The 27,863-nt window shown below is 37.6% G+C and overlaps 1 protein-coding gene across 15 annotated transcripts in view; it reads right to left on the bottom strand.

The window, feature by feature from the left end:
• The window catches only part of LOC144319120 (phospholipid-transporting ATPase ABCA3-like), a 198,089-nt gene that overhangs the window by 21,097 nt on the left and 149,129 nt on the right, over positions 1 to 27,863 (bottom strand). For 14 of the 15 annotated variants that reach the window (XR_013385024.1, XM_077906919.1, XM_077906929.1 and 11 more), the window contains 5 exons: positions 26,485 to 26,707; positions 17,284 to 17,439; positions 14,590 to 14,768; positions 5,588 to 5,713; positions 5,162 to 5,356 (listed from right to left, as the gene is read on the bottom strand). Coding sequence is in view for 14 of the 15 variants with exons in the window: in XM_077906919.1 (XP_077763045.1) it covers positions 5,162 to 5,356; positions 5,588 to 5,713; positions 14,590 to 14,768; positions 17,284 to 17,439; positions 26,485 to 26,707 (879 nt within the window). In the remaining variant the exon portion in view is untranslated. The remainder of the gene's footprint in view (positions 1 to 5,161; positions 5,357 to 5,587; positions 5,714 to 14,589; positions 14,769 to 17,283; positions 17,440 to 26,484; positions 26,708 to 27,863) is intronic. The other variant, XM_077906926.1, reaches the window with a different exon arrangement.

Raw genomic sequence — 27,863 nt, 5'->3', positions numbered from 1 at the left:
AGCTCAGCCTGCGGTGTGTGGAATGCTTCCTTGGGGCGCAGGTCCTCTGTTAGTGACCCTGGGAGCCTGAGGGCATCACTGCCCGTCCTGGGATCCTGCCCCAGCTCCCTACGAGCGCCTTTCCATCCGGGAATATTGGTGAAGCTCCTGCTTCTCCAGGCCTGGGCGTTCCTGTCCTGGAGGCCCTCCCCACCGGACCTTGGCCCGGCTCATCACAGGCCCCTCCCCTTTGAATGCGTTTTTATTTATTTATTTATATTTTTTTCCATCTTCGTACCTTGATAGAAGTGCGAACTCTTCTCACTGTAGCATTCCAGCTGTTCTCTTTAAATCTCAGGCCGAATTTTTAGGTTTTCAGGATGATTTGAAAGTTACCTAGGTAAGTTGGTGGGGACAGGTGACTTGGGGACACTACTCCTCCGCCATCTTGCTCCGCCCCCAATCTGTGTGCAAACTTTTGCGTGGATTTCTGTTTTCAGGTTTTTTCGGTAATGGCTAAGGGTTCAGTTGCTGGTTTATATCATATGAGTATGTTTAGTTTTGTAGAAAACCACCAAACTGTTTCAGAAAGTGTCTGCACCACTTTCTATTTGCACCAGAAATGATTGCTCCATAACCTATTCACCATTTGTTTTTGTTAGTTTTTCTGGTTTTGGCCATTGATACGGTGTTATCTCAATTTCATGGTTGTTATAATTTGCATTTCCATGAGGACATATGATGTGAAACTTCTTTTCATGATCCTTATGATCCTTTTATTTTCGGAGGCAACGTTTTTTTTTTTTTTAATTTTTATTTATTTATGATAGTCACAGAGAGAGAGAGAGAGAGAGAGGCAGAGGGAGAAGCAGACTCCATGCACCGGGAGCCCGACGTGGGATTCGATCCCGAGTCTCCAGGATCGCGCCCTGGGCCAAAGGCAGGCGCCAAACCGCTGCGCCACCCAGGGATCCCGGGAGGCAACGTTTTAATGTTGCCTCTTTCATTTCTGATTTTTTAAAAGATTTATTTATTTGAGAAAGAGATGGAGAGAGCGCATGGGGGTGGGGGGCAGATGGGCAGCGGCAGAAGGAGAGAGAGAATCCAGAGGCCGACTCCCTGCTGAGCTTGAAGCCCAACATAGGGCTGAATCCCAGGACACTGAGATCATGACCTGAGCCAAAACCTAGAGTTAGCTGCTTGACCAACTGAACCATCCAGAAGCCTCTCATTTCTGAATTTATTTTTCGAGTCTTCTCTTTTTATTTTTTTTAATTAGTCTAGCTAGGGATTGGTAAATTTTGTTTATTTTTTCAAAAAGCCAATCAGTTTTATTAATTTTTTTCTCTTGGTTTTCTATTTCCTATTTGTTTATTTCTGCTCTAATCTTTATTATTTCCTTTATTTTTCTAACTTTGGGTTTAGTTTGTTCTTTTTTGTGTTCCTTGAGATGTACAGTTAGGTTATTTGATATTTTTATTTTTTAATTTTTTTTTATATTTTTATTTTTTTATCTGGTATTTGATATTTTTAATGTAGACAGCATATAATGCCATAAACTCTCATTTTAGTACTGTTTTTGTTAAACCTCTAAGTTTTGATATGCTTTGTTTTCATCTTCATTTGTGTTGAGATATTTTTTAAACGCTCCTTTATTTATTTTTAATTTATTTTTTAAATTCCAGGATAGTTAACACAGTGTTATATTAATTTCAGGTGTATAGTATAATGATTCAACAATTCTATACATGATTTAGCACTTTAAATGTACTCTTAATCCCTTTTACCTGTTTCACTTATTGCCCCCCACTCCTTACCTCTAAGGGATAACCACTAGCTTGTTCTCTATATTTTAAAGTCTGTTTTTTTTAAGATCTTATTTATTTATTCATGAGAAACACAGAGAGAGAGGCAGAGATATAGGAAGAGGGAGATTCAGGCTCTCTGTGGTGGAGCCTGATGCAGGACTCAGTCCCAGGACTCCAGGATCACGACTTGAGCCAAACATAGATGCTTGACCACTGAGCCACCCAGGAACCCCTAGAGTCTGTTTTTATTTTTTCTTTGACCCAGTGTTTGCTCAAGAGTGTGTTCTACAGTTTCCACATTATTTGAGGTTTCTCAATTTTATGCAGTTATTAAAATCTAGTTTTATTCCATTGGGTCAAAAAAAGATGCTTGATATATTGATCTTTTTAAAAATTGTTAAGCTTGTTTTGTGACCTAAAATTTCATCCAAATATATTCCTCATGTGCTTGAAAATATTGTATATTCTGGTGGGTTAAAAGTTCTGTATGTCACTTAGCTCCATTTGATATATAGTACTGGTCAAATTTACTCTTTATTCATATTCTGTCTGGATGTTCTATCCATTACTGAGGTTTTCTATTATTATTGTATCAGTTTCTCCTTTCAGATCTGTTGATATTTGTTCATATACTTAGGTGTTCTGATGTTGATATAAATATTTACAATAGTTATATCCCCCTATTGAGTTGACACTTTTTATCATTAGTGTCTCCTAATGGTTTTAATTAGTTTACTTTGTCTGCTATAAGTATAGTCACCCCTGTTTTCTTTTGCTTACCATTTGCATGAAATATGTTTCCAAAACTTCTCTTTCAGCCAATGTATACCCTTGAATTTAAAATGAGGTTTTTGAAGACACAACAGTTGTATCTTAATTATTTATCCATTCAGCCTGTTTCTTTTCTTGTGAAGAGTTTAGTCTATTTAGATTTACTGATAGAGAAGGATTAATTATGGCCACTTTGTTGATTGCTTTCTGTTTAACAGTTCTTTTGTCCCTCTTTTTCTGTCTTGCTATATTCCTTTGTGCATCATCGTTTTTGCTTTTTTGATTGACTGACTGATAGGGGTTAATTCCTTTTCTTTAATGTAACTTCTTAGATATTTTCTTTGAGGTTACCAAGGGGCTTACACAAAATGTTTTATAAGTCTCTTTTAAGCTCTTTTTTAACAACTTAAGTTCTCTGCTTTTCCTTCTTTTACCTCCACATTATATGCTATTTATGTCAAAATTTATATCTGTTTATATTACATATCCCTTAACATAATTTAGATATAGTTGTTTAAATATTTTTTCATTTAACTTTTATACTACAATTAAAAGAAATTTGCCCACCACTAATACGGTAAGCCATTTCTGGTTTTGTCTATATACTTACCTTTACCAATGAGCTTCTTATTTTGTTATGCTTTCATATTGTTGGTTGTCTAGTGTCCTTTCATTTAACTTGAAAAACTCCTTTGAGCATTTTTAAGATTGCTCTAGTGGCGATAAACTCCCTCAGCTTTTGTTTGTCTGAGAAAGTCTTGATCTCCTCTATATTCTTGAAATACACATTTGCTGGGGAGAGTACTCTTGGTTGGCAGGTTTTGTCTTTCAGCACTTTGACTATATCCATCCCACTCACTTCTAGTCTTCAAAGTTTCTGCTGAACAATTCTCTGATCATGAGTGGGGGTTTTCTTGTATGTAACAAGTAACTTTTCTCTTTGTCTTTAACTTTATATAATTTGATTACATGTCTCAGTATGGGTTTCTTTGGATGCACTTTTTTTTTTTTTTTTTTTTTACTGCTTTGGTCTTCTCGATCTGATGCCTCTGTACTTCCTCAGTTTTGCAGTTTTTATCCATATTTTCTTTGAATAAGCTTTCTTTTCTGCTCCCTTCTCTCTCTTCCTTCTCAGACTTCCATAATACATATATTGGTCCTCCTGATGGTTTCCCTATTTTCCTTATGCTATCTTCACTCTTTTTCATTCCTTTTCCTTTTTCTCTGATCAGAAGATTTCCACTGACCTGTCTTTGAGGTTTCTTACCCTTTCTTCTGCTTGATGTAGTCCACTGTTGAATTCTTCTACTTAATTTTTCAGTTCAATTGTTGGATTCTTCAGATCTATGATTTCTGTTTGGTACTTTTGTGCATTTTCTCTTTGTTGAAATTCTCATTTTGTTCTTGCATTGCTCTCCTGAACTTGGTTAACATACTTATGATCATTACTTTGAATTCTCTGTCAGATAAATCACATATCTCATTAGGGTCTTTTTCTGGAGACTTACCTTGTTCTTTTGTTTAGAATATATTTCATTGTCTCTTCATTTTTTCCTGACTCATATATTGTTTTATGCACATTAAATAAAAAAAGCCAACTCTCCCAGTCTAGACAGGTTGGCCTCATGTAGGAGAAATCACCTAGCCAGAGATTCTTCAAACCTCTTAAAACTTTATGCTTGCCCAATCGTCATTTACATTAGTGACCCTAGGAGATTAAAATCCCATTAGTGCCCTGGAATCTGAGGAAGTGCCCACAAGCCCATTCAGGCTCCCAGAGGATTACTAATTGCTTGCCCCATTAGCTCTAAGATGAAGATTAATTTGAAGTCCAACTTTTGTTGGGATGTTAGATATGTAGTCTATCCCTTCAAGCAAGAAACTGGGATCCACGTATGTTAGTCTACTTGCTTTGTGCTGAGCCATGGGGAATGGCCACTGAAAGTGCTTATATACCTGTTGAAACTGCTTTTTTTTCTCTGCAGCCCTGGAAGAATTCTGAATGCCACATCCTGTCATCCTCCAGAGCTAGGAGATTTGGGACCAGTCCTTTGGGTGGCAGCCATAAAAACTAAGAAGCTACATTGTATGGTTTAAACCTCTCAGTCCTCATGGAGAAGCTGGAATTGGGGATTCTCTCCTGAATGTAAGGCACTGTGTTGTGGGTGGGGTTGACAGTGCGAATGTGTCCCAGCTTATCCTACCCCTTTTGATTTGAGTGTTTCCTCAATAGTATGATGTATAGGAATCTCCCAATTCATTTCTGAATTTCCCTCAGAGGCAACTGATCCCTGGGTAACTGTTTATTCAGTGTATCCATGGAAGGAGGGAAAGTCAGGCCTCTTATTGCACCATCTTGCTCTCCAATAGTTTCTAAAAATGGTAAAGACACGTTTGTCTTACATTCTCAGAATAAGGCTATTTTTATTATCCTACCATCTCCCCTCAAAAATTTATTTCTCTCTCTGAAATCCATTGGCTGAGTCAACAGTATCAATATCAATATGTGCCATGATTCCTACCTATCACTTTCCACTACTTGCCTCTTAGTTCTCCCCCAAGGAATCATGCTACTCACAACCCAGATAGTAATAGTGTCTTACCTCTAGGAGATTGTTGGTGATACTTAAGTTCTCAATGAACACATCTCCAGAGGTAGCAGTCTCCTCTCCAGTCAATATTTCAAAGGTAGTAGTTTTTCCAGCTCCATTTAATCCAAGCAATCCAAAGCATTCCTTCTTTTGGATTCCAAGGGAGATATTTCTGACAGCCAAAACAGCTGGATATGTAAAATATATCTTAAAAAAAACACAGAAAGCACAATATAGCAAAGGATATTTATAGATTAAATACAAAAAATACATTAGACCCCTATGGATTACTATGGAGCTCAGACAGCTTCACAGAAACTCTTCTACTCTATTGGAGTAATACACATAGATTCATAAGACCACAATGAATCTTTGATGCTAATGGCATGCTCTTTAATAGGAATGAAATCATGGTAAGTTGGCATTATATAATATTACCTTTGTGAGTTCCTTAATAAGTACTGTGAAATTCAACAATTCCCGAGGCTGCTCCAGGATTCTGTTTCTTTCATGTTGTACATCATCATCTTCAGATTCCCCAGATAATTCTTTGGACACTCTATCCTATATTTTCAAAGACAGCATCATAGAGATGGATACCCTTTAGACATCTGGTCTAGATAACTGGTTGGCTTCAGGAAGACTTAACTGGGAGGTAATCTCAAATATGTCATAACAGAAAGTTCAAATCATCCCCAAAAGATTTCCTACATACGTATCACTTTAGCTGTCATGTATAAACTTATCCTCTATTTCCAAAGTTAAAAAATTATACTCCTATTCAAGAGCAAGTAGCTTGTTCTTATCAAAATAGATACTTCATCAAAAACTGGAACCACAACACTACACATTTTAAAGAAACATTTAATAATGCATATTTTATAAGATACAAATAGAGCTAAGAATAGGGAAGATATTAACTCTTTCTGTTCCAAGGAGTGGAATCCAGCAACCATTTCATATAGTAATTAAAAAAATATGAGTTCATCAGGAGATTTATGATGGAGAGGGGAGAAAAAGTTCAGGGAATTCCACATAGTGGAAAGAATATAAAAGAATACTTTAAGACTTTTCCATCACTGTTTTTTGATTTTAAACTTTGTTTTGAAAAAATTTTTATTTATAGACAAATACAGGATAGTTCCAGCATGCATTTTTAGCCTTCTAACGTTAACACCTGATATAGTCATGGCACACTGATCAAAATAAAGAAATTAACATTGGTTCTATTCTAGGAATTACAGATTTTACTGTAGTTCAGTGCAAAATATGTTGAATAATTTTAATGCCACTTTGAGTCTAAATTTTTAAAGCATAACATATATGCAGACAAGATATAAATCATAAGTCTGCATCTTATTAACTTTTCACAAGGTGAACATATTTATGTAATCACTCCTGATAAAGAAAACAGAGCATCACCTCAACAGTAACTAGGATCCTGACTTGTAACTCTAAATTTATATATTAGTTTTGTCTGTTTTTGAAATTTATATATAAATGGAATTCTACTTTAAATTTTTAAATTAAGTTTATTTTAATTCCAGTATAGTTAACATACAGTGTTATATTAGTTTTATGTGCATAATATAGTGATTCAACAATTCTATATATGACTCTGTGCTCATCACTATAAGTGTACTCTTAATCCCCTTCACCTATTTCACCCGCCCCACCACTGACCTCCCCTCCAATGACCATCAGTTTGTTCTCTATAGTTAAAGGTCTGTTTCTTGGTCTGTCTGACTCACTCAACCAGTCTGTCAGGCTGTTAGCCCAGGCTCTGTACAATATTTATTCTTTCTCTTAATGGAATTCTACTTTATATATTTTTGTGTCTGGCTTCTTTGAGGCAATACTATATTTGTGTTATTATTTCATGCTGTTGCATATGAGTTATAGCCTGTTTCTTCTCGTTGCTATATTCTATTGTGAGAATAGACCATTTTTAATCCATTATATGACTGATAGACATATGGTCTGCTTCTTTCTCTTCTTTTGAAGGGGCCTATTATAAATAATGGTGTGTGAACATTCTTGTAAATGTCTTTTGGTGAACATGAGTGTGCATTTCTGTTGGATTTATACTTAGAAGGGGAGCTTCTGGGTCTCAGTGTGTGCTCATTTTCATATGCATATGAAGAGAACACTTTAGAAGTAATGCCAGACCATTTTCTAAAGGGTTATCAATTTATATTCCCAACACTAGTGCTTGAGACTTCCAGTTGTTCTGTAACCTGAACTTTGCTCCAGACAAGCTGAAAAGCTCCTTGAATGTTTTCCACCTCCTCATCTGTGCATAAGTGACCTCTATGCCTTGGAATCACTTTCTTAAGTGTCACCCAATACCCAGAGCTTAGTTTGATGACACCTGGATGCACTTCCAACATTTTGAGCTTCTGTTTATTAAACCACATATTTCTTTGGCTTGTATTTTTCTGAGCTCTGATTTGGTCCCTGTCCTAAAACCCCTTCTCTGGCATCTCGACAGAAGTATTTCACCTCTCTTTCAAGTCTGTGGATCTGTTTGTTCCTCCTGGATCTCTCTCAGGAATCTGAGTCCTGTCCAACTTCTAGTGTGATACCAGGTACACAGTAGGTGCCAGAGGCATATCTTCAGAATATATAACAACCTCAGCCTTGGGTGTTAGACTTTGCTGGTTCTAACCAACTGTTTGCTTGCTCACTTAGTCTGACACTCTAGTTCCTGGGCTTTGACTACCCATTGAGAAATTCTCTACATAATCTTGCAGATTAATGGTTCAGCTGAATAGAAGATACTCATAAGATCTGGACACCAGTTGCTGGCTCCACTGATGATACCAGGGCTGGGCCTTTGTTTCTTCCTCTCTTCTTGAGGCACATCTTGGATACTCCCTGCCTTTCCTGTCCCTGTTAGTACTATCATTCAGACCTGTACTGGGAAATGTGAAGACCATATTGGCATGGTAAGAATTTGGACTGAGGTCTAAGCCTGTGGGAGAGTCATGCAATTTCATCTATTTTGGTAACAGAGAGGCTCCTTTTGATTAAAATATTCTTTCTTCTGAAAACATTTCAGACAGTGGTTCACAAAGTGTGAAGGAGCAGCAGAAGCATCAATTGAGAATGTATTACATTTCCAAGTTCAGGTCCACAAAATTAGCAACTCACGGAACAGAGAATAACAACTTGTATTTTAAGAAGACTTCCAGGAGATTCTGATAAATACTAGATTTAGAGAGCAACTACTATAGAGCCTTACTTTTTTTTTAATTGGAGGTCAATTTGCCAACATACAGTATTACACCCAGTGCTCATCCCATCAAGTACCCCCCTCAGTGCCCATCACCCAGTCACGGCATGCGCTTGCCCACCTCCCTTCCACTACCCCTTGTTCGTTTCCCAGAATTAGGTGTCTCTCATGTTATGTCACCCTCACTGATATTTCCCATTCATGTTCTCTCCTTTCCCGATTTATTCCCTTTCACTATTTTTTTTATTCCCCAAATGAATGAAACCATATAATGTTTGTCCTTCTCTGATTGACTTCCTTCACTCAGCATAATACCCTCCAGTTCCATCCACGTTGAAGCAAATGGTGGTTATTTATCATTCCTAATGGCTGAGTAATATTTCATTGTATATATATACCACATCTTCTTTATCCATTCATCTTTCTATGGACACCAAGGCTCCTTCCACAGTTTGGTTATTGTGGACATTGCTGCTGTGAACATTGGGGTGCAGATGTCCTGCCGTTTTACTGCATCTGTATCTTTGGAGTAAATCCCCAGGAGGGCAATTGCTGGGTCATAGGGCAGATCTATTTTTAACTCTTTGAGGAACCTCCACACAGTCTTCCAAAGTGGCTGCACCAGTTCACATTACCATCAAAAGTACAAGAGGGTTACCCTTTCTCCACACCCTCTCCAACATTTGTTTTTCCTGTCTTGTTAATTTTCCCCATTCTCACTGGTGTGAGGTGGTATCTCATTGTGGTTTTGATTTGTATTTCCCTGATGCGAGTGATGCAGAGCATTTTCTCATGTGCTTGTTTGCCATGTCTGGGTCTTCTTTGGTGAAATTTCTGTTCATGTCTTTTGCTCATTTCATGATTGGATTGTTTGTTTCTTTGGTGTTGAGTTTAATAAGTTCTTTATCTGATAGGTCATTTGCAAATATCTTTTCCCATTCTCTAGGTTGTCTTGTTTTGTTGACTGTTTCTTTGGCTGTGCAGAAGCTTTTGATCTTGATGAAGTCCCAATAATTCATTTTTGATTTTGTTCACCATGCCTTCACAGATGTATCCTGCAGGAAGTTGCTGTGGCCAAGTTCAAAAAGGGTGTTGCCTGTGTTCTCTAGGATTTTGATGGATTCCTGTCTCACACTTAGATCTTTCATCCATTTTGAGTTTATCTTTGTGTATGGTGTTTAAGAATGGTCCAGTTTCGGGATCCCTGGGTGGCACAGCGGTTTGGCACCTGCCTTTGGCCCAGGGCGCGATCCTGGAGACCTGGGATCGAATCCCACGTCGGGCTCCCAGAGCATGGAGCCTGCTTCTCCCTCTGCCTGTGTCTCTGCCTCTCTCTCTCTCAATCTGTGTGACTATCATAAATAAATAAAAATTAAAAAAATATATTAAAAAAAAAGAATGGTCCAGTTTCATTCTTCTGCACATGGCTGTCCAATTTTACCAGCACCATTTATTGAAGAGATTGTCCTTTTCCAGTGGATAGTCTTTTCTGCTTTGTCAAATATTAGTTGACCATAGAGTTGAGGGCCCATTTCTGGATTCTCTATTCTGTTCCATTGATCTATGTCTGTTTTTGTGCCAGTACCACACTGCCCTGATGATCACAGCTTTTTAGTACAACTTGAAATTTGGCATTGTGATGCCCCCAGCACTGGTTGTCTTTTTCAATATTCCCCTGGCTATTTGGGGTCTTTTCTGATTCCACACATATCTTAAGGTTATTTGTTCCAACTCTCTGAAGAAAGTCCATGGTATTTTGATAGGGATTGCATTAAACGTGTAACTTGCCCTGGGTAACATTGACATTTTCACAATATTAATTCTTCTAATCCATGAGAATGGAATATTTTTTCATCTCTTTGTGTCTTCCTTAATTTCTTTCAGAAGTGTTTTGTAGTTTTTAGGGTATATATCCTTTACCTCTTTGGTTAGGTTTATTCTTAATTATTATTCCTAAGTATTCCATCCCTTTCTACCTTTCAGAACAGCTTTAGTAGAATAAGTATGGTTTCTTCTTTAAACATTTGAAAGAATTCCCCTGGGAAGCCATCTGACCCTGGACTTTTGTGTCTTGGGAGGTTTTTGATGACTGCTTGAATTTCCTCCCTTGTTATCGGCCTGTTCAGGTTTTCTATTTCTTCCTGTTCCACTTTTGATAGTTTGTGGTTTTGCAGAAATGCGTCCGTTTCTTCTAGATTGCCTAAGTTATTGGTATATAGTTGCTCATAATATGTTTTTGAAATCATATTTCCTTGATATATATATATATATATATATATATATATATATATACACACACACACATATCCTTTCCTTCCTCTCTCCTTTTTCATTCGTGATTTTATTAAGTTGAGTCTTTTCTCTTTTGTTTTTAAGAAGGCTGGCTAAGGGTTTATCTATCTTATTAATTCTTTCAAAAAACAAACTCCTGTTTTTTTTTTATCTGTTCTACAGTTCTTCTGGTCTCTATTTCATTGAGTTCTGCTCAAATCTTTATTAACTGTCTTCTGTTGGGTGTAGGTTTTATTTGCTGTTCTTTCTCCAGTTCCTTTAGATGCAAGGTTAGTTTGTGTATTTGAGTTTTTCCTATTTTTTGAGGGATGCTTGTTGAGATGTATTTCCCTTTCTTTTCTCTTTTTAAAATGTTTTTATTTATTTATTTTTAAGATTTTATTTATTAATTAATGAGAGAGAGAGTGAGAGAGGCAGAGACACAGGCAGAGAGAGAAGCAGGCTCCATGCAGGGAGCCTGCTGTGGGATTTGATCCAGAGTCTATAGGATCACGCCCTGGGCAGAAGGCAGGCGCTTAACTGCTGAGCCACCCAGGGATCCCTGTATTTCCCTTTCAGGACTACTTTTGCTATATCCCAAAGATTTTGAACAGTTGTATCTTCATTCTCATTAGTTTCCATGAATCTTTTTAATTCTTCTCTAATTTCCTGGTTGACCCTTTCATCTTTTAGCAGTATGCTCTTTAACCTCCAGTGTTTAAATTTCTTTGAAATTTCTTCTTGTGATTGAGTTATAGTTTCAAAGCATTATGGTCTGAAAAAATGCAGGGGACAATCCCAATCTTTTGGTATCCATTAAGACCTGATTTGTGACCTAGTATGTGGTGTATTCTGGAGAAAGTTCCACGTGCACTTGAGAAGAATGTGTATTCAGTAGCGTTTCAATGGAAAGTTCTGTAAATATCTGTGAAATCCATCTGGTCCAGTGTATCATTTAAAGCTCCTGTTTCTTTAAAAAAATAAAAATAAAACATAAAGCTCCTGTTTCGTTGTAGATATTGTGCTTAGAAGATCTGTCATTTGCAGAAAGTGCCATGTTGAAATCTCCCAGGATTAGTGTATTATTATCTAAGTATGTCTTTACTTTGGTTATTAATTGACTGATATACTTGGCAACTCCAACATTAGGGGCATAAATATTCATGATTGTTAGGTCCTCTTGTTGGATAGATCCTTTAAGTATTATATAGTGTCCCTCTTCATCTCTTACTACAGTCTTTGGGATAAAGTTTAATTTATCTGATATGAGGATGGCTACCCCTGCTTTCTTTTGAGGACCATTTGAATGGTAAATGGTTCTCCAACATTGCATTTTCAGGTTGTAGGTGTCCTTATGTCTAAAATGAGTCTCTTATAGACAGAAAATAGATGGGTCTTGCTTTTTTATCCAGTCTGAAACCCTGTATCTTTTGATGGGATCATTAAGCCCATTGACGTTCAAAGTTGATATTGAAAGATATGAATTTAGTGTCATCATGATACCTATTCAGTCCCTGTTTTTGTGGATTATTTCTTTGGGTTTCCTCTTTCTTTTACAGAGTCCCCCTCAATATTTCTTGCAGAGCTGGTTTGGTGGTCACATATTCTTTCAGCTTCTGCCTATCTTGGAAGTTCTTTATCTCTCCTTCTATTCTGAATGACAGCCTTGCTGGATAAAGTATTGTTGGCTGCAGGTTCTTCTCCTTTAGGACCCTGAATATATCCTGCCATTCCTTTCTGGCCTGCCAGGTCTCTGTAGAGAGGTCTGCTGTTAATGTAATATTTCTCCTCATATTAGTTAGGGATCGCTTGTCTCTTGCTGCTTTAAGGATTTTCTCTTTTTCTTTGGAATTTGCAAGTTTCTATTCAATGTCGAGGTGTTGGACAGTTTTTCTTGATTTTAGGGGTGGAAATCTCTCCATCTCCTGGATCTGAATGCCTGTTTCCCTCCCCAAATTAGAGAAGTTCTCAGCTATTATTTGTTCAAATATGCTTTCTGGTCCTCTGTCCCTTTCAGCACCCTCTGGAACTGCAATTAAACGTAGATTTTCCTTCTGAGGCTGTCATTTATTTCCCTTAACCTCTCCTCATGGTCTTTTAACTGTTTTCTCTTTTTTCCTCAGCTTCCTTCCTTGCCATCAACTTGTCTTCTATTTCACTCACTCTTTCTTCTACCTGATTAACCCTCATCATTAGGACCTCCAGTTTGCATTGCATCTCATTTAATTGATTTTTAATTTTGGCCTGATTAGATCTAAATTCTGCAGTCATGATGTCTCTTGAATCCTTTATACTTTTTCTAGAGCCACCAGTAGCTTTATAATTGTGCTTCTGAATTGGCTTTCTGACATCAAATTGTAATGCAGATTCTGTAACTCTGTGGCAGAGAGTACTGTTTTTGATTCTTTCTTTTGTGGGAGTTCTTTCTAGTCATTTTTCTCAGTGCAGAGTGGCTAAAAACAAGTTGTACTAGAAAAACGAAAGAAAAAAAAGGAGATGTATCCTCTGGTTCTATATACTGTAAATCTCTCGACTTCCTTTGTAACTTCCTAGCGCTGCTCAGTAAAGAACTTGCTCTTCCCCTGTCCTTCCAGCTGGTCTTCTGGGGGAGGGGCTGCTGTGCTGATTCTCAAGTGTGTGCACCTGGGTGAGCTGCTCCACCCCCTGCCAGGTGCACTCCTCAGTGGGAGCCATTTATCCTGTGAGGCCCCTGTTACCTGATGGCCCTGCTCCATCCCAGGCACAAAGTGACATCAGGAGGAACAACACCACTGGTGTCAGCCAGCTCTCCAGCTCTGGAGTAAGCTCCTGCAGTAACTACGCAGTCTTCCAGTCCACACAAGCCTGGATGCTCCAGGGGTGGCAGGCGCTGATCTGCATAGCTTGGGGGCGCCCAGCAGCAGGAGAGTCCTTGCTGTCCTGTGCTCTCCTCACCTGTCCCAGGGGGAGCACAGGATCCTGGGCTGTGTCCGCTGGGCGCCTTGGGATCTGGGGCCTGTGCATGTGGAATCACAGTCCTGGGGCCCTGGCTCCCGAAGGCAGCAGGGCACAGCCCCCTCTGCCCAGAGCCGCCGCCTCAGCTGCTCCCAAGGCCCTGCGGGGCCGCGCTCCAGCCCTTTACCGCACTCGGCCCACAGTCTGTGCCCCACTCTCCCCAGGGGCACACTTCCTCTGTTAGTGATCCCGGGAACCTGGAGGCTCCCTGCTCCTCCTGTTCCATTTCCCTGCTAAGCCCCTTTCCATCCGGGAAGAATTCGGTGTGGATTTTTAAAGTTTCAGCTTCTACAGGACTGGGCTTTCCTGTCCTGGAGGCTTTCACCACCTGGCCTTTCACGGCTCCTCCTGGGGGCCTCTCCCCCACTCGATTCATTCTTCTTTTTTTTTTTTTCCCCTGGTTCCCTACCTTGTTAGAAGTGCAAACTCTTCTCTCTGTCGTATTCCAGCTGTTCTCTCTTTAAACCTCAGGTCAAATTCATAGGTTTTCGGGATGATTTGAAAGTTATCTAGTTAGGTTGGTGGGGACAGGTGACTTGGGGACCCTAGTCCTCCGCCATATTGCCCCTCCCCGGCTATAGAGCCTTACTATTAAATGTGCATTCTCTGGGCTTGCAGAATCAAGAAGGCTTGGGAGTTTGTTAGAACTATCCAGGGGCCAAATTAGAATGAATGAGCACTTTGGGGAAGGAATGGCCCTCTGATACAACATATTCAAAGGAAAGCTTATTATTATAATCAAACTATAAAATATATCATGTTTGACTGATTATGTTTTGAAAGCACAAAGTTCAAATTATAGTGATGATCTCTGATTCACATGGATCTCAGTCAACATAGATTGATTTATATTCCTATATTCAATAATGGAGTTACACATGTATAGAGTCATGTTTTTTGATCTTAGAGTTATCTCTAAGATCCATACTCAGCTACTTACCTTGTTAAATTTCTTGTAAATTTCAAAGAAAATATAGCGATACACGAAGGTTCTCACTTTCCATGAGGTGGTCTCCAAAAGGAAAATCAAAAGGAAGAAAATAAATCCCGTGACAGCCATTGCAATTAAGTATCTTCCTATTGCATCATCTTCTAAACTATACACATTCATCTCAGTTACTGATGTCAACAACAAAGAAAAAAGATAATTAAATTAAAAGTTAAAAAAATCAATGAATTTAATTCTCATTAAAATTAAATTAATTAAAAATTAATTCAATGAGAAAACTCTAAGAAGTCAACAAACTGGAAGTAGTATAGAATCAAATAGAGTGGTTATCAAATAAGCACAAAATTACTATATTCAATGGTATGCTTAATAACTTTATAAGTCATGCAAAATATGTTCAAGATCCTTTAAGATACTTTAATTCCATGAATTTTATCTTGCTATAGTTCTAGGCATCCATTATCAATATGGTACTAGACAGCCAGAACCATTGGGTTCATGCCTGCTCACACTAGAGTACTGGGTAACAGCAGAGGTTCTCCTTGCCCCCAAATATGTTTTCCTCTGAAAATACTTCAGAGAATGGTTCTGAAAGTGTGGAGCAGTGGCAGTGGAATCACCTGGAATGTGCTACATATGCAAATACTCTTACCTGCAAGGGAATACTAATATTTCAACTAAGTTGGAAGTGCTCAAAAGCTGACACTTTTTCTATGGCTTATGAGAAAAAATTAATAATTACAAGGTTCTAAATTCATGATTAGGAAAACAGTAGGCTCATCAGGAAGGTGAAGATGATCAATTCAACCTTTTTCACTGTTAAAAAACTTTTTATTGGGATCCCTGGGTGGCGCAGTGGTTTGGCGCCTGCCTTTGGCCCAGGGCGCGATTCTGGAGACCCAGGATCGAATCCCACATCGGGCTCCCGGTGCATGGAGCCTGCTTCTCCCTCTGCCTGTGTCTCTGCCTCTCTCTCTCTCTCTCTGTGACTATCATAAATAAATAAATAATTTAAAAAAAACTTTTTATTAACATATTATCTACGTATATAGAAATTCACAAGTGTAGGACTCAATGAATTTTTACAAATTGAAAATACCTATGTAGGCAGCAATATATTTTGTTGTTTTAAAATTCAACCATATTCTATTTTATCTTATTTTTTTACTGTTATCATCTTGTATACTTTTATAGGGATAGCTGTAGGCATTATATTATGCTAGTTATCACAGTCATGGTGTCTTTCTTTTACCAGTTTTTAGTGAAGGATAGAAAACTTTCTATGATTTACATCTCCTTAATCTCCCCATTTCTAATTGTCTTAGGTATTTTCTCTACATACATTGAGAACATTATTAGACAATGCTATTATTTTTACTTTAACTGCCAAACTCAGGAAAACTCAAGAGGAGAAAGTATATTGTATTCATTCATATTTTTACTCTCCATTATTCCTTCTGCTTTCTTGATGTTCCAAAATTCCTCTTTTATCATTTCATTTGTGTTTATAGAACTTTTGTTAGCTATTCTTTTAGAGTTTCTACTGGTTACAAATTCCTGTAGATTTTCTTCATTTAAAAATGTCATTTCCCCTTCATTCCTGAAGGATATAGAATTTTCTATGTATACAGAATTTTGAGTTGACAGCTCTTTTATTTCAGCACTTGGAAATCATGCTGTGCTACTTGCGCTGGTCTTCATGGCTTCTGATGAGAAACCTACAAATTAGGAGAACTGTTTCTCCTTTGTAGATAATGTGTTATTTTTCTGTATCTGCTTTCAAGATGTTTTTCTTATCCTTATTTCAAAGTTCGATGATGATGTCTCTTGGCGTGACTTCTTTGGTTCTAACCTATTTGAAGTTTATTTAGCTTTTTGAATCTGTAAGTTTATATTTTTATTTTATTATGTCTCTTTAAATTGAGATATAATTGATATATTAGTTTTGAGTATATAACATAATGATTTGATATTTGTAGGGTTTTTTCTTGTGATGAGAACTTTGAAGATATACTCTTTTAGTAACTTGTAAACATATATATATATATATACAATACAGTATTATTAACTATAGTCATCATGCTGTATATTACATCTCCATCACTTATTTTATAACTGGTAGTTTGTACCTTTTGTACCCCTTCATCCATTTCACCCATCCCAATCCCCTGTCTCTGGCAACCATTAATCTATTCTCTAGGAGTTCAGTTTTTCTTTTTAGATTCCACATATAGGTGAGATCATATGTTATTTGTCTTTCTATGACTAATTTCACTTAGCATAATGCCCTCAAAGCCTATCCATGCTGTTCCCAATGGCAAGAATTCCTTCTTTATGCCCAAAAAATATCCCATTGTGTGTATGTAAACATATATGCATATATGCATATATATATATGCATATATACATAAATGTATGTTTTCTTATCCATTCATCTATATGGAGATTCTTTCCCATCAGAAAATGCAATATGCATATAAGTTGTGAATCTTAGCTCTAACTTGTACAAGTTGTGTGACAGAGTAAATTATTCAATTTTGTATAAACTTTAGTTTCCTCAAAGTGAGAATAACAACATATAACTTGATGGTTATTGTGAGGATTCAAAATAATATAGGTAGAGCTATTTACATCCAATAAGTAATTAACCAGTAGTATCTGATGAGGTGAGTCCCAAATACTCACTTGCTTTACTACAATTTACGAAGGCAGGAATGTTTGCTGATGAACACACTATCTTTGTCTCTTGGTTATCATAATATTTGCTGATGCTCATCCCAAAGTTATGTATGGGTATCACCATCAGTGAATTAAGTAGAAGGCTTTCAGAAGGTTTTTGGCCTATGATTAAGAAGATAACATTAACATGCTTTATACAAAATGAATTGCACCAGGAAACAAAATCTTCCCAAATTAAACTGAGAAAATTATAAAGCCATATTATTATCTTCACAATACTCTCATTTCTGGCCACTAAGTATATGATAATGTCTTGTAACATAGTTTATGTTGATAATAACAGCACTGGAAAATCCTTTTGGCAAAGTTGATACCCATATAACCTGTCTTCTGCCAACTGATGTGAACAGGAAATGCATACTGATTTCTCATTCTTCTGATCTTATATGATGAATATAGAAACAAGTTGTGGTAGGAAATTTAGCCTATGACAACAGTGGCAAAGATATATATATATATATATATATATATATATATATATATATATATATATATCAGTTGAAAGGAGATACATCTTCAGAGAACCAAGCTTAAAGCTCACTTAGGTTTCTCTAAATATTAATGTGTATAATAGTTGATGAATAAACATGAAGAGATATAAAACATGATTATGGGTTAAGGTTGTGAATGGTCATTGTAGGACTTTAAGACTGAGCTCAGATTATTGGTAGCAAAGATAAAATGATACATCTGAGCAAAAAACATATTTGTAAGACACTTTGACAGAAGAGAGGTGACCAGTCAATGATAACAGAGAATGAGTGAAGTTCCTAAGATATAAATTTTCTAAGTGGTAAAGTCATATCAAGCCTGCCCCAAAGAGGGTAACAATTGGCATATATGCATATAATCTAGTATCCAGAAAGAATAATTCTGAACATTGGTTGGCCACTTGAGTAGATGCCAAAAATAACAAGGAGCTAGTGTTTAACTAAATGTTTAACTATAATTAAAGTATTTTAGCCTCTCTCCAAAGAATACATAAATATCCTCTTACTTTTAGGAGTAGAGGAAGATCTTCCTACATAAAGTAACTTCCTAAGAAAAGTAATATGATTCCTTAGCTAACAAACTGTTGAAGGATCCCATATGAATGGGGTGTGAAGGGATATAAAAACAGAAAAAATGTGTTGTAAATGCATGGATAATATTTAAAAATACTTATCTTCTAGTTTAGCATGTGTGTGAACCAATAAGAGTAGAATACCAATCAGCCAAACTGGATACAATCATAAAGAGTGTGGCCACCTTGTATGTAATGGAATACTGACCCTTTCTGTAGGCTCTAGAGAAAAGCAGAATTACTATCTGCTGTTGTGGTTTGCCTCTCTATACATTCTCCATATCTCGGATAACAGTGTCCTGATTTTCACATCATCTCTGAATAAGGAGTCTAATTTCTTCTTTTCTAATCTCACATCCTTTATTTTAATCTATTACTACATTGATCAGGACCTTAGGTGTAATGTTGATTTTAAAGGGAATGTTTTAAATAATATAGAATTGTGTATGATATTCATAAATGCTTTTTGTCAAGTTATGGAAGTTTCTTCCTAGTTATTAAAAAATGCTATAATGGGGCACCTGGGTGGCTCAGTCAGTTAAGCTACTGCCTTCACTCAGGTCATGGTCCCAGTGTCCTGGGATGAAGCCCTGCATATCAGGCTTCCTGCTCAGGGGGGTTATCTGCTTCTTCCTCTCCCTCTTCCTCTGCCTTTGCCCCCAGCTTGTGCTCTCGCTCTCTCTCTCCCAAATAAATAAATAAGATCTTTCTTAAAATGCTATAATGAATTGTTGGATGTTTTTGAGTGATTTTTGCATATACCAAGGTTTTCACCCATTAATGTATTAATGTTCTGAATTACATTAATTGACTTTCTGAGTCTCTTATTATTCCATTAAGTCTACCCTGCATACAGAAAAAAATCCAATTTGGTCATAATGAATAACCTTTTCTATACTTTGCTGAATTCAGTTTGCAATATTCTGTTCAGAATTTTTGTATCAAGGGGCATCTAAGGTGGCTCCGTGAGTCTGACTCTTGATTTCGGCTTAGGTCATGATCTCATGGGTTGTGGCATCAGGCCCCAAATTGGGATCCACACTCAGCAGGGGATCTACTTGAGATTTTTTTCCTCTCTGCTCCTCCCCACAATTGGTTACTTTCTCAAATAAATCTTTTTTAAAAAGAATTTTTGCATCTATATTTAAGAATCACATTAGTTTGATATTTTCCTTTTTTCTATTCTTTTCTACAATGTCAAAGTCATACTAACTTCATAGAATGAGAGGCTGTGTTTTGCCTGCTGTTCTCTAGAAGGGTTTCTATGAGATTAGAATTCTATTTTATTGCAAGTTTCATAAAACTTACTAATACAGCAATATGGGCCTTATGTTTTCTTTGTAGAAAGATTTAAATTCTTGAATGGCTTATAAGACCATTTACAGTTTCAAATTCTTGAGAACAAGTTGGGAAGTTATTTCTATACAACTCTAATTATTCTAAATATTCACATGTATTACCTTAAAATTATTTATCATATCATCTTGTCTTCCTAATGCCTCAGCATCTATGTCTTCACTTTATTCCTAATACTTCTTATTTTGACCTTTCCTTTTTTTACTTTATCATTTTACCAGAATTGGGCCAGTATGATAATCTTTCCAAGAACCCATCTTTGGTGATTTTGGTATTCTCTTGTATTTTTGCTTGCTATTTATTTAGCTTCTACTTTTATCCTTATTTTTTCTTGGATTTATTCTGTTGGATAAGTTATATATAGACTTGAATTTTTCTTTGACTAGTTACTTTTAAGTGCATTTTTAAAATTCCAAACGTACAGTTCTGTTAGTTTTTACTAACTTCATGAAGTGAGTTGATAAATATTCCCTCTTTCTCTATTTTCAGAAAGATTTTGCACAATATTGTTTTTTTTCTCTTAAAAGTTTATAAGACGGTACCAGTGAAATGATCTAGGCATAGAATTTTTCTCTGGGGAATATTCTGATAACAACTTAATTGCCTTTATATATAGGGAGTGTGATAAAATAAAAAATATATTTGGTCTTTGTCCTCAGAGCTCCTAAAATTCTTGGAATTTAGTAAGTGCTGAGTGTCTTTTGTTATTCCTAAGAAATCTTTTTGGACCATACCTGAGATTATGTTAATGGGCTGACTCACATTGAGGCCCCTAGATAGCTTCAGAATAAGAGCTGCTGCCAGAAAAACCAACCAGGTGTTTAGGGAGCTGGTACCTTCAGTCCCAGCTCCAGACCTATGGGAGGGGGAAAGGGACTGGAGACTTAGTTTAATTTTCTGCCCAAGATTTTACCAATCATGCCAACATAATTCATTAACTCAGAAGATGAACATAATCAGTATGGTGAGAGGGTGTCAGCCCAGAGAGGACATAAACACCCTGTATACTGCTCCACCTGATATCTTGGTATATGCATCTCTTCCATTTGAATATTCCTGAGTTAGATGCTTTATGATAAAAGTGTAATCACAAATATAACATTTTCCTGAGTTTTGTGAATCATTGAAGTGAATTAATGAACCTGAAGAGGTGGGAACCCTCATATTTGTAACCAGGTGAGACAGAAGTGCAGGCACCCTGGGGAACCAGGACTTCCAGCTGGAACCTGAAGCAAGGCAAGTCTTTTGAGACTAACTCTTTAACCTGTGGAGTCTGTGCTAATTATAATAGGTAGTATCAGAATTAAATTGTAGGACACCCATTTGATATCAGAAAATTGGTGTTGAAAACCAATTTTCAACCAGTGATAGGCGATCACTGAGATTTTAGTGTTCATCAAAGAATTTTGCCATTTCATCTAAGTTGACTTTGTTGGCATAAAGTGCTATGTGATAACCTCTGTCTTTTTAATGCTTCGAGGATCTGTAATAATGTTCCCTCTTTCATTCCCAGTTTTAGGAATGTGTACTTTCTCTTCCTTTTCTTGGTCAGTCTCACTAAGGGTTTACCAATTTTATTAATTTTGTGAGAGGACTTCTTGGCCTTCTCTCCTTAAAAAACCACTTAAAGCTAAACATTTATCAAAAGTTGTTATGCTAAATTTTAATTATCATTATGTTCAAGTAATTTTCAAATTTCAGTTGTGATTTTATTTGATGAATGTGTTATTTGAAGTGTCTGCCTTTTAATTTATATTTAATGTAATTATTGATATGGCTTGCTCTATTTTTATTTTGCTATTTGTTTTTGGTTTATCCCACCGCTCGCTCATATATTCCTTCTTTGTTAACTTTATTGGGGGATTAATTGAATAGCCTTCAGTGTGGTTTCCTTTGTATTTATCCTGCTTGAGGTACACTGAGCATCTTGAATCTGTAGTTTTAGATCTTTTACAAAACTTTGGAAATTCTAATTCATATGTCTCAAATATATCTTTATGCTCCATTCTTTCACTTTTCTATTACATATATGATAAACCTTTCAATATTGGCCACAGAGGTTACTGAAGCTATATACATATTATTTCAATCTCTTTTTCACTTTTATTCTGATTTTATAATCTCAATTGATCATCTTTCAAAGTATTTGTATCTTTCTTACTGGATGCTAAATCCATCCAATATTTTTAATTTTATAATTTATGTATTTTATAGTTTCTATATTTCTACTAAAATTTCCTATCATTCATTAATAGAATAATTTCCATGGGCATTGTAATAGCTGTTTTAAAATCCTTATCTCCTAATAATGATATTTATATCATTTAATAATCTGCATTTCATTGATTTCCTTTTCAATTATGATTCACATTTTCCTTTCTTTACACATCTAATAATTCTGATTGCATTCTGGACATTTTGACTTTTATGTTGTCAAGACTTTGGATTCTTTCATTTTCCTCTGAAAAATTTGCTTTAGCAAGCAGTTAACTTGATAGCAATCAAACTCTGTTTCCCCTGCAGTAAGCAGCAAGTGGAAAATCAGTTCAGTTGCTTTATCCTCAGTCTGCTTATATTTCTCCTCTGGAAATATTCCATAAAGAGATTTTGGAGTGAACCTCTGTGGTCCCCTCTTCTTTATTTTAATTTAGAGAATGCTGCAGCAATCTCAAATTATGTGTTCTGATTCTTAAACTAAGATTGCAGGTTTCTATCAGAGTTTAGCTATCCCACACCTCCAAACTATGCCTTTTCCTTAGGGAAAAAGTGACAGAAATGAAAAACTCACACAATGCTTTTTCAAATGTGAACTCCCTTCCAGTTTCTGCCTATCTTCAGTCAAAATAAAGTACCTTTAAATTTTTTTTTTTAAATTGTCAATAGTGGGATTGGGGCAAGATGGCGGAAGAGTAGGGTCCCCAAATCACCTGTCTCCACCAAATTACCTAGAAAACCTTCAAATTATCCTGAAAATCTATTAATTCGGCCTGAGATTTAAAGAGAGACCAGCTGGAATGCTACAGTGAGAAGAGTTCGCGCTTCTATCAAGGTAGGAAGACCGGGAAAAAAGAAATAAAGAAACAAAGACCTTCAAGGGGGAGGGGCCCCACGAGGAGCCGGGCTGAGGCCGGGGCGAGTGTCCCCAGGACAGGAGAGCCCCGTCCCGGAGGAGCAGGAGCTGCACCGACCTTCCCGGGGGAAAGGGGCTCGCGGGGAGTTGGAGCAGGACCCAGGAGGGCGAGGATGCCCTCGGGCTCCCGGGGACAGTAACAGCAACTGCGCACCCAGGAGAGTGCGCCGAGCTCCCTAAGGGCTGCAGCGCGCACGGCGAGACCCGGCGGGACCCGGAGCAGCTGGAGGGGCTCGGGCGGCGGCTCCGCGGAGGGGGCTGCGCGGCCCCGGGAGCAGCTTGGAGGGGCTCGGGCAGAGGAAGAGGCTCCGTGCGGAGGGGGCTGCGCGGTTCCAGGAGCAGCTCGGGGAGGCTCGGGCGGCGGCTCAGCGGAGGGGGTTGCGCGGCCCGGGGGCGCGAATCCAACAGCGCAGGCTCCGGAGCACAGGGCGCCTGGACACAGCCCAGGATCCGGCCTCCCCCGGGACAGGCAGAGGCCGGGAGGGCCCAGGACAGCAAGGACGCTCCTGCCCCAGCTGAGCAGATCAGCGGCCCCGCCCGGAGCCTCCAGGCCCTGCAGACGGAGTTCCGGCCGGAGCTGAATCCAGGTTTCCAGAGCTGCCCCGCCACTGGGGCTGTTCCTCCTGCGGCCTCACGGGGTAAACAACCCCCACTGAGCCCTGCACCAGGCAGGGGCACAGCAGCTCCCCCAACTGCTAACACCTGAAAATCAGCACAGCAGGCCCCTCCCCCAGAATACCAGCTAGATGGACAACTTCCAGGAGAAGCCAAGGGACTTAAAGTACACAGAATCAGAAGATACTCCCCCGTGGTTGTTTTGCTTTTTGATTTGTTTCCTTCCCCCACCTCCTTTTTTTCTCCTTTTTCTTTCTCTTTTTTTTTTTTCGTTTTTTTTTCTTCCTTTTTTTTCTCTTTCTCTTTTCTTCTTTTTTAGATGCAACTACAACAATTCTTATTAGAAACTTAATAGCTTAAGGGGCTGGGTGAAGAGGGGCTAAATGAGTGATGGGTATTTTTTTTTTTTTTATTTATGATAGTCACATAGAGCGAGAGAGAGAGAGAGAGGCAGAGACATAGGCAGAGGGAGAAGCAGGCTCCATGCACCGGGAGCCTGACGTGGGATTCGATCCCGGGTCTCCAGGATCGCGCCCTGGGCCAAACCGCTGCGCCACCCAGGGATCCTTGATGGGTATTTTTTAATAATGATTTTATTTATTTATTTATTCATGAGAGACAAAGAGAGGGGCAGAGACAGCTCCCAGTGGGGAGCCCGATGTAGGACTCGATCCCAGAACCCCAGGATCTCACTTGAGTCAAAGACAGGTGATCAACCACCAAGCCACCCATGTGCCCCAGTGATGGGTATTAAGGAGGGCACTTGTGATGAGCACTGGATGTTGTATTAAGTGATGAATCACAGAATTCCACTCCCAAAACCAATGTTATGCTATTTATTCATTAACTAGAATTAAATAAAAACTTAACAATAGAAAAGAAATTTTATATCTTAAATGGTTATAGATTCCAAAGAAGGCTTAAAATCATGTAATATTTGACTTTACAAATAAGTACATAAGTTAAATCCAAAGTAAATAGAAATAAAGAAAAATAAATATAAGAACAGAAATCCCCACAATAGGACACAAAAAATAAATATTAATAAAACCAAAAGGTAGCTCTTTAAAAAGGATTAAAATATTGGTAAAAATCCTGACAAAGACTGATGAGAGGGAAAGGTTGGGAGAGAGTAAGTGAATACAGCAATATCAGCAATGGATGAGCAGATGTGAATGCTTATCTACAGACCTGAAAGGATCACAAGAGAATGTTAGGAACAACTTAATGCCAATAGTTTCAGAAATGTAGATGAAATGCAAAACTTCTTTGAAAAGAAAACTTTTCAAAAATTTTACAAGGTATGAGAAATATTAATAGATCTATATTATAGACAAATTAAATTTATGATTAACAACAAAACTACACACACACACACACAAATCTCTAAGCTCTGAGGATTTCACTGATGAGCCCTATCTAATATTTTAAAAAGAAAAAATATCCATTTTACAAAAAATTCTGACTTTAGGCCTACCATTTCAAGTAACTGAATTTCTGGCAGCAATTCAAATAAGCAAAGAAATAAATTCTCTTCTAAGATCTCCAGAAAGGGATGGAGCCTTGCAGATAGCTTGGTTTTAGCCCAATGAGCCCTTTGATAGATTTATGATCTATAGACCTGTAGGATAATATATTTGTATAATCTACTATGTTTGCAGCAATTTAGTACCACAGTAATAGAAAACTAACACAGAGACTAATTGACAGCAATGTTACTAACTCAGTAAATGAGCACCAGAGTATAAATCCTTCTACATGTTTCTTAGTCTACTATTCAGAGATCAGTTCTTCCTCATGTGGCTTAATATTGCTCATTGAAGAGGTGTGCAAGGAGTACTAAAATAGGTTTCTGGGCAGCCCGGGTGGCTCAGCGGTTTAGCGCTGCCTTCAGCAAAGGGCGTGATCCTAGAGACACAGGATCGAGTCCCACATCAGGTTCTCTGCGTGGAGCCTGCTGCTTCCTCTACCTGTGTCTCTGCCTCTATGTGTGTGTGTGTGTGTGTGTGTGTGTGTGTGATGAATAAATAAATAAAATATTTTTTTAAAAAATAAATAAAGAAGATGTGGTTTATGTATACAATGGAATATTACTCAGCTATTAGAAATGACAAATACCCACCATTTGCTTCAACATGGATGGAACTGGAGGGTATTATGCTGAGTGAAGTAAGTCAGTCGGAGAAGGACAAACATTATATGTTCTCATTCATTTGGGGAATATAAATAATAGTGAAAGGGAAAATAAGGGAAGGGAGAAGAAATGTGTGGGAAATATCAGAAAGGGAGACAGAACGTAAAGACTGCTAACTCTGGGAAACGAACTAGGGGTGGTAGAAGGGGAGGAGGGCGGGGGGTGGGAGTGAATGGGTGACGGGCACTGGGTGTTATTCTGTATGTTAGTAAATTGAACACCAATAAAAAAAAAATAAGAGAAAAAAATAAATAAATAAATAAATAAATAAATAAAATAGGTTTCTAACTCACTCAGGGAATTTTTTCATGGGAGGGCAAGGCCTAAGGTCAGTTAATGGGTTAGGAGCCTATTCCTCTCAGTCTCTGCAAGACCTAGTATGGCTGAATTACTTAAAACAGATCTAGTTAATATTTACAGGGTCATTTAATAAAGGAGAGGCAGCATCTATATTCCAAGAAACTGCTCTTTGCCATCATTGCCAGTGTAGTCAATGTCTCCATAATCTCAAAGTCAAAGGAGGAAAAATGAAAGAATAACTATTGTACAGAGCCTGAACTTACAGCCTGAAGGACAGGGTTAGTGAAAATGTTAGTGTCTTTAATTGTTTGCACTGTACCCAACATAATGCCTATAATATTTGTGGCACTTATTAAAGGTTATTAACTTACAAGTAGTGTAAGTTTTCCCTGGAAACCCAGAACCAAACAACTTTGTAATGTTCTTATCTTCAAGGCCATATTTCTTTTTTATGCCACTAGAAAGGGGTAAATGGTGTGATGTCCTCACCTGATATTTCGGTTACTATTACATTCAATATTACGCTGAAAACTCCTGCACAGTACTGGAACATGACGAGCTTGATGTAGGCACTGGTATGACTAGAAAAAAGGAAACTTATCAGGTATGTGAAGGGAATGACAGCCCAGCCAAACAGCATGAAGATGAACAATGTATCCAGAAAGCGGTAATTCTTGGTCAGTGCATCCAATCCAGATAATAGGAATACCATCTGAGAGAGAGAGAGAGAGAGAGAGAGAGTAAACAAGTCAAGTCAAAGTAGAAAAACTATGCAATGCCTAAGAATTCAATCTAATCACTTAGAAAAGAGAAATAATCCTCCTTTGTTAGAACACGTAAGTATTTATTAATCAAATAATTTTGTCCATGAGTATGGCTATGAGGTTCTTCTACTTCTCCCTCAGGTGAGCATATACCCTCTACTTGCCTTTCTACTTATTTTCATATACTTGAAACGGTTCCATTTTGTTCTTCTTGAAGAAGATCAAAGTATATTCTTTCTTCCCCTTCCTCTAAGCCCAAATAAGGCAATTCTCAGTATTTCCAGAAATGAGATCACCTAATAGAAAAACTTTTTTTTCCCCCAAGATTTCCATTCTGGCAGCTGTAAGCTGTGCTAAAGACCTACCCTCCGTGGCCTCCCATTTTTAGATTCTTCCTGTTGACTATACTCTGTTTTCCTACTCCTTTTCCCATCTCAGTCACTCAGTTGAGAAGCACACAGGGAAACTCAAAGTTAGAGGGGATCTAAGTAAGAGAATAGAGAACTTATAGAGCTATTACAGAAAATAAATTTCCAGAAATCTACATCACACAAGTTATTAACTGGTTTCTCCAAATATTCCAGAATTATTTATTTTGAGCTATTAAATGATTATGTAGCAAGATCCTTGAAAAGTGGATGGTAGAGTTAAGCTAAGGATAGCTACTAGTGATTGAAAGCAGGGTACCAGTGGTAGTAGAAAAAGCAACAAAAAAATGAACATAACATAGATGAAAGTATTTAGGTATTATGGGCATGGTACATTGCTTCTGTCATCACAGACTTTCAGTCTCAAGAGAAATGCAATGCATGTAATTACTTAGGTAGAATTTCGGGTGACCTACATATTTTTTTGTTGTTGTTGAAAGACAATGTTTAGGGATTTCACTAATTGTAAAATGTACATTTTTTTAAATGTACATTTTTGAGTAGAAAGACTCAACACTGTAAAAATGTAGATATTTCCCAAATCAGTCTACAAACAAAAATATCAATGAGATATTTAGCTGAATGATTTTAAACTTTATTTTGAAATGTAACACATTAAAAAATGCACAAAATACAGATGAACAGATCACTGAATTATTACAAAACAAACACTGCT

The sequence above is a fragment of the Canis aureus genome, chromosome 8 (assembly GCF_053574225.1).
Source record: "Canis aureus isolate CA01 chromosome 8, VMU_Caureus_v.1.0, whole genome shotgun sequence".
Classification (NCBI taxonomy): Eukaryota; Metazoa; Chordata; class Mammalia; order Carnivora; family Canidae; genus Canis; species Canis aureus.
The sequence above is the reverse complement of the archived record's forward strand: the minus strand, read 5'-3'. Positions and strand labels throughout refer to the sequence as shown.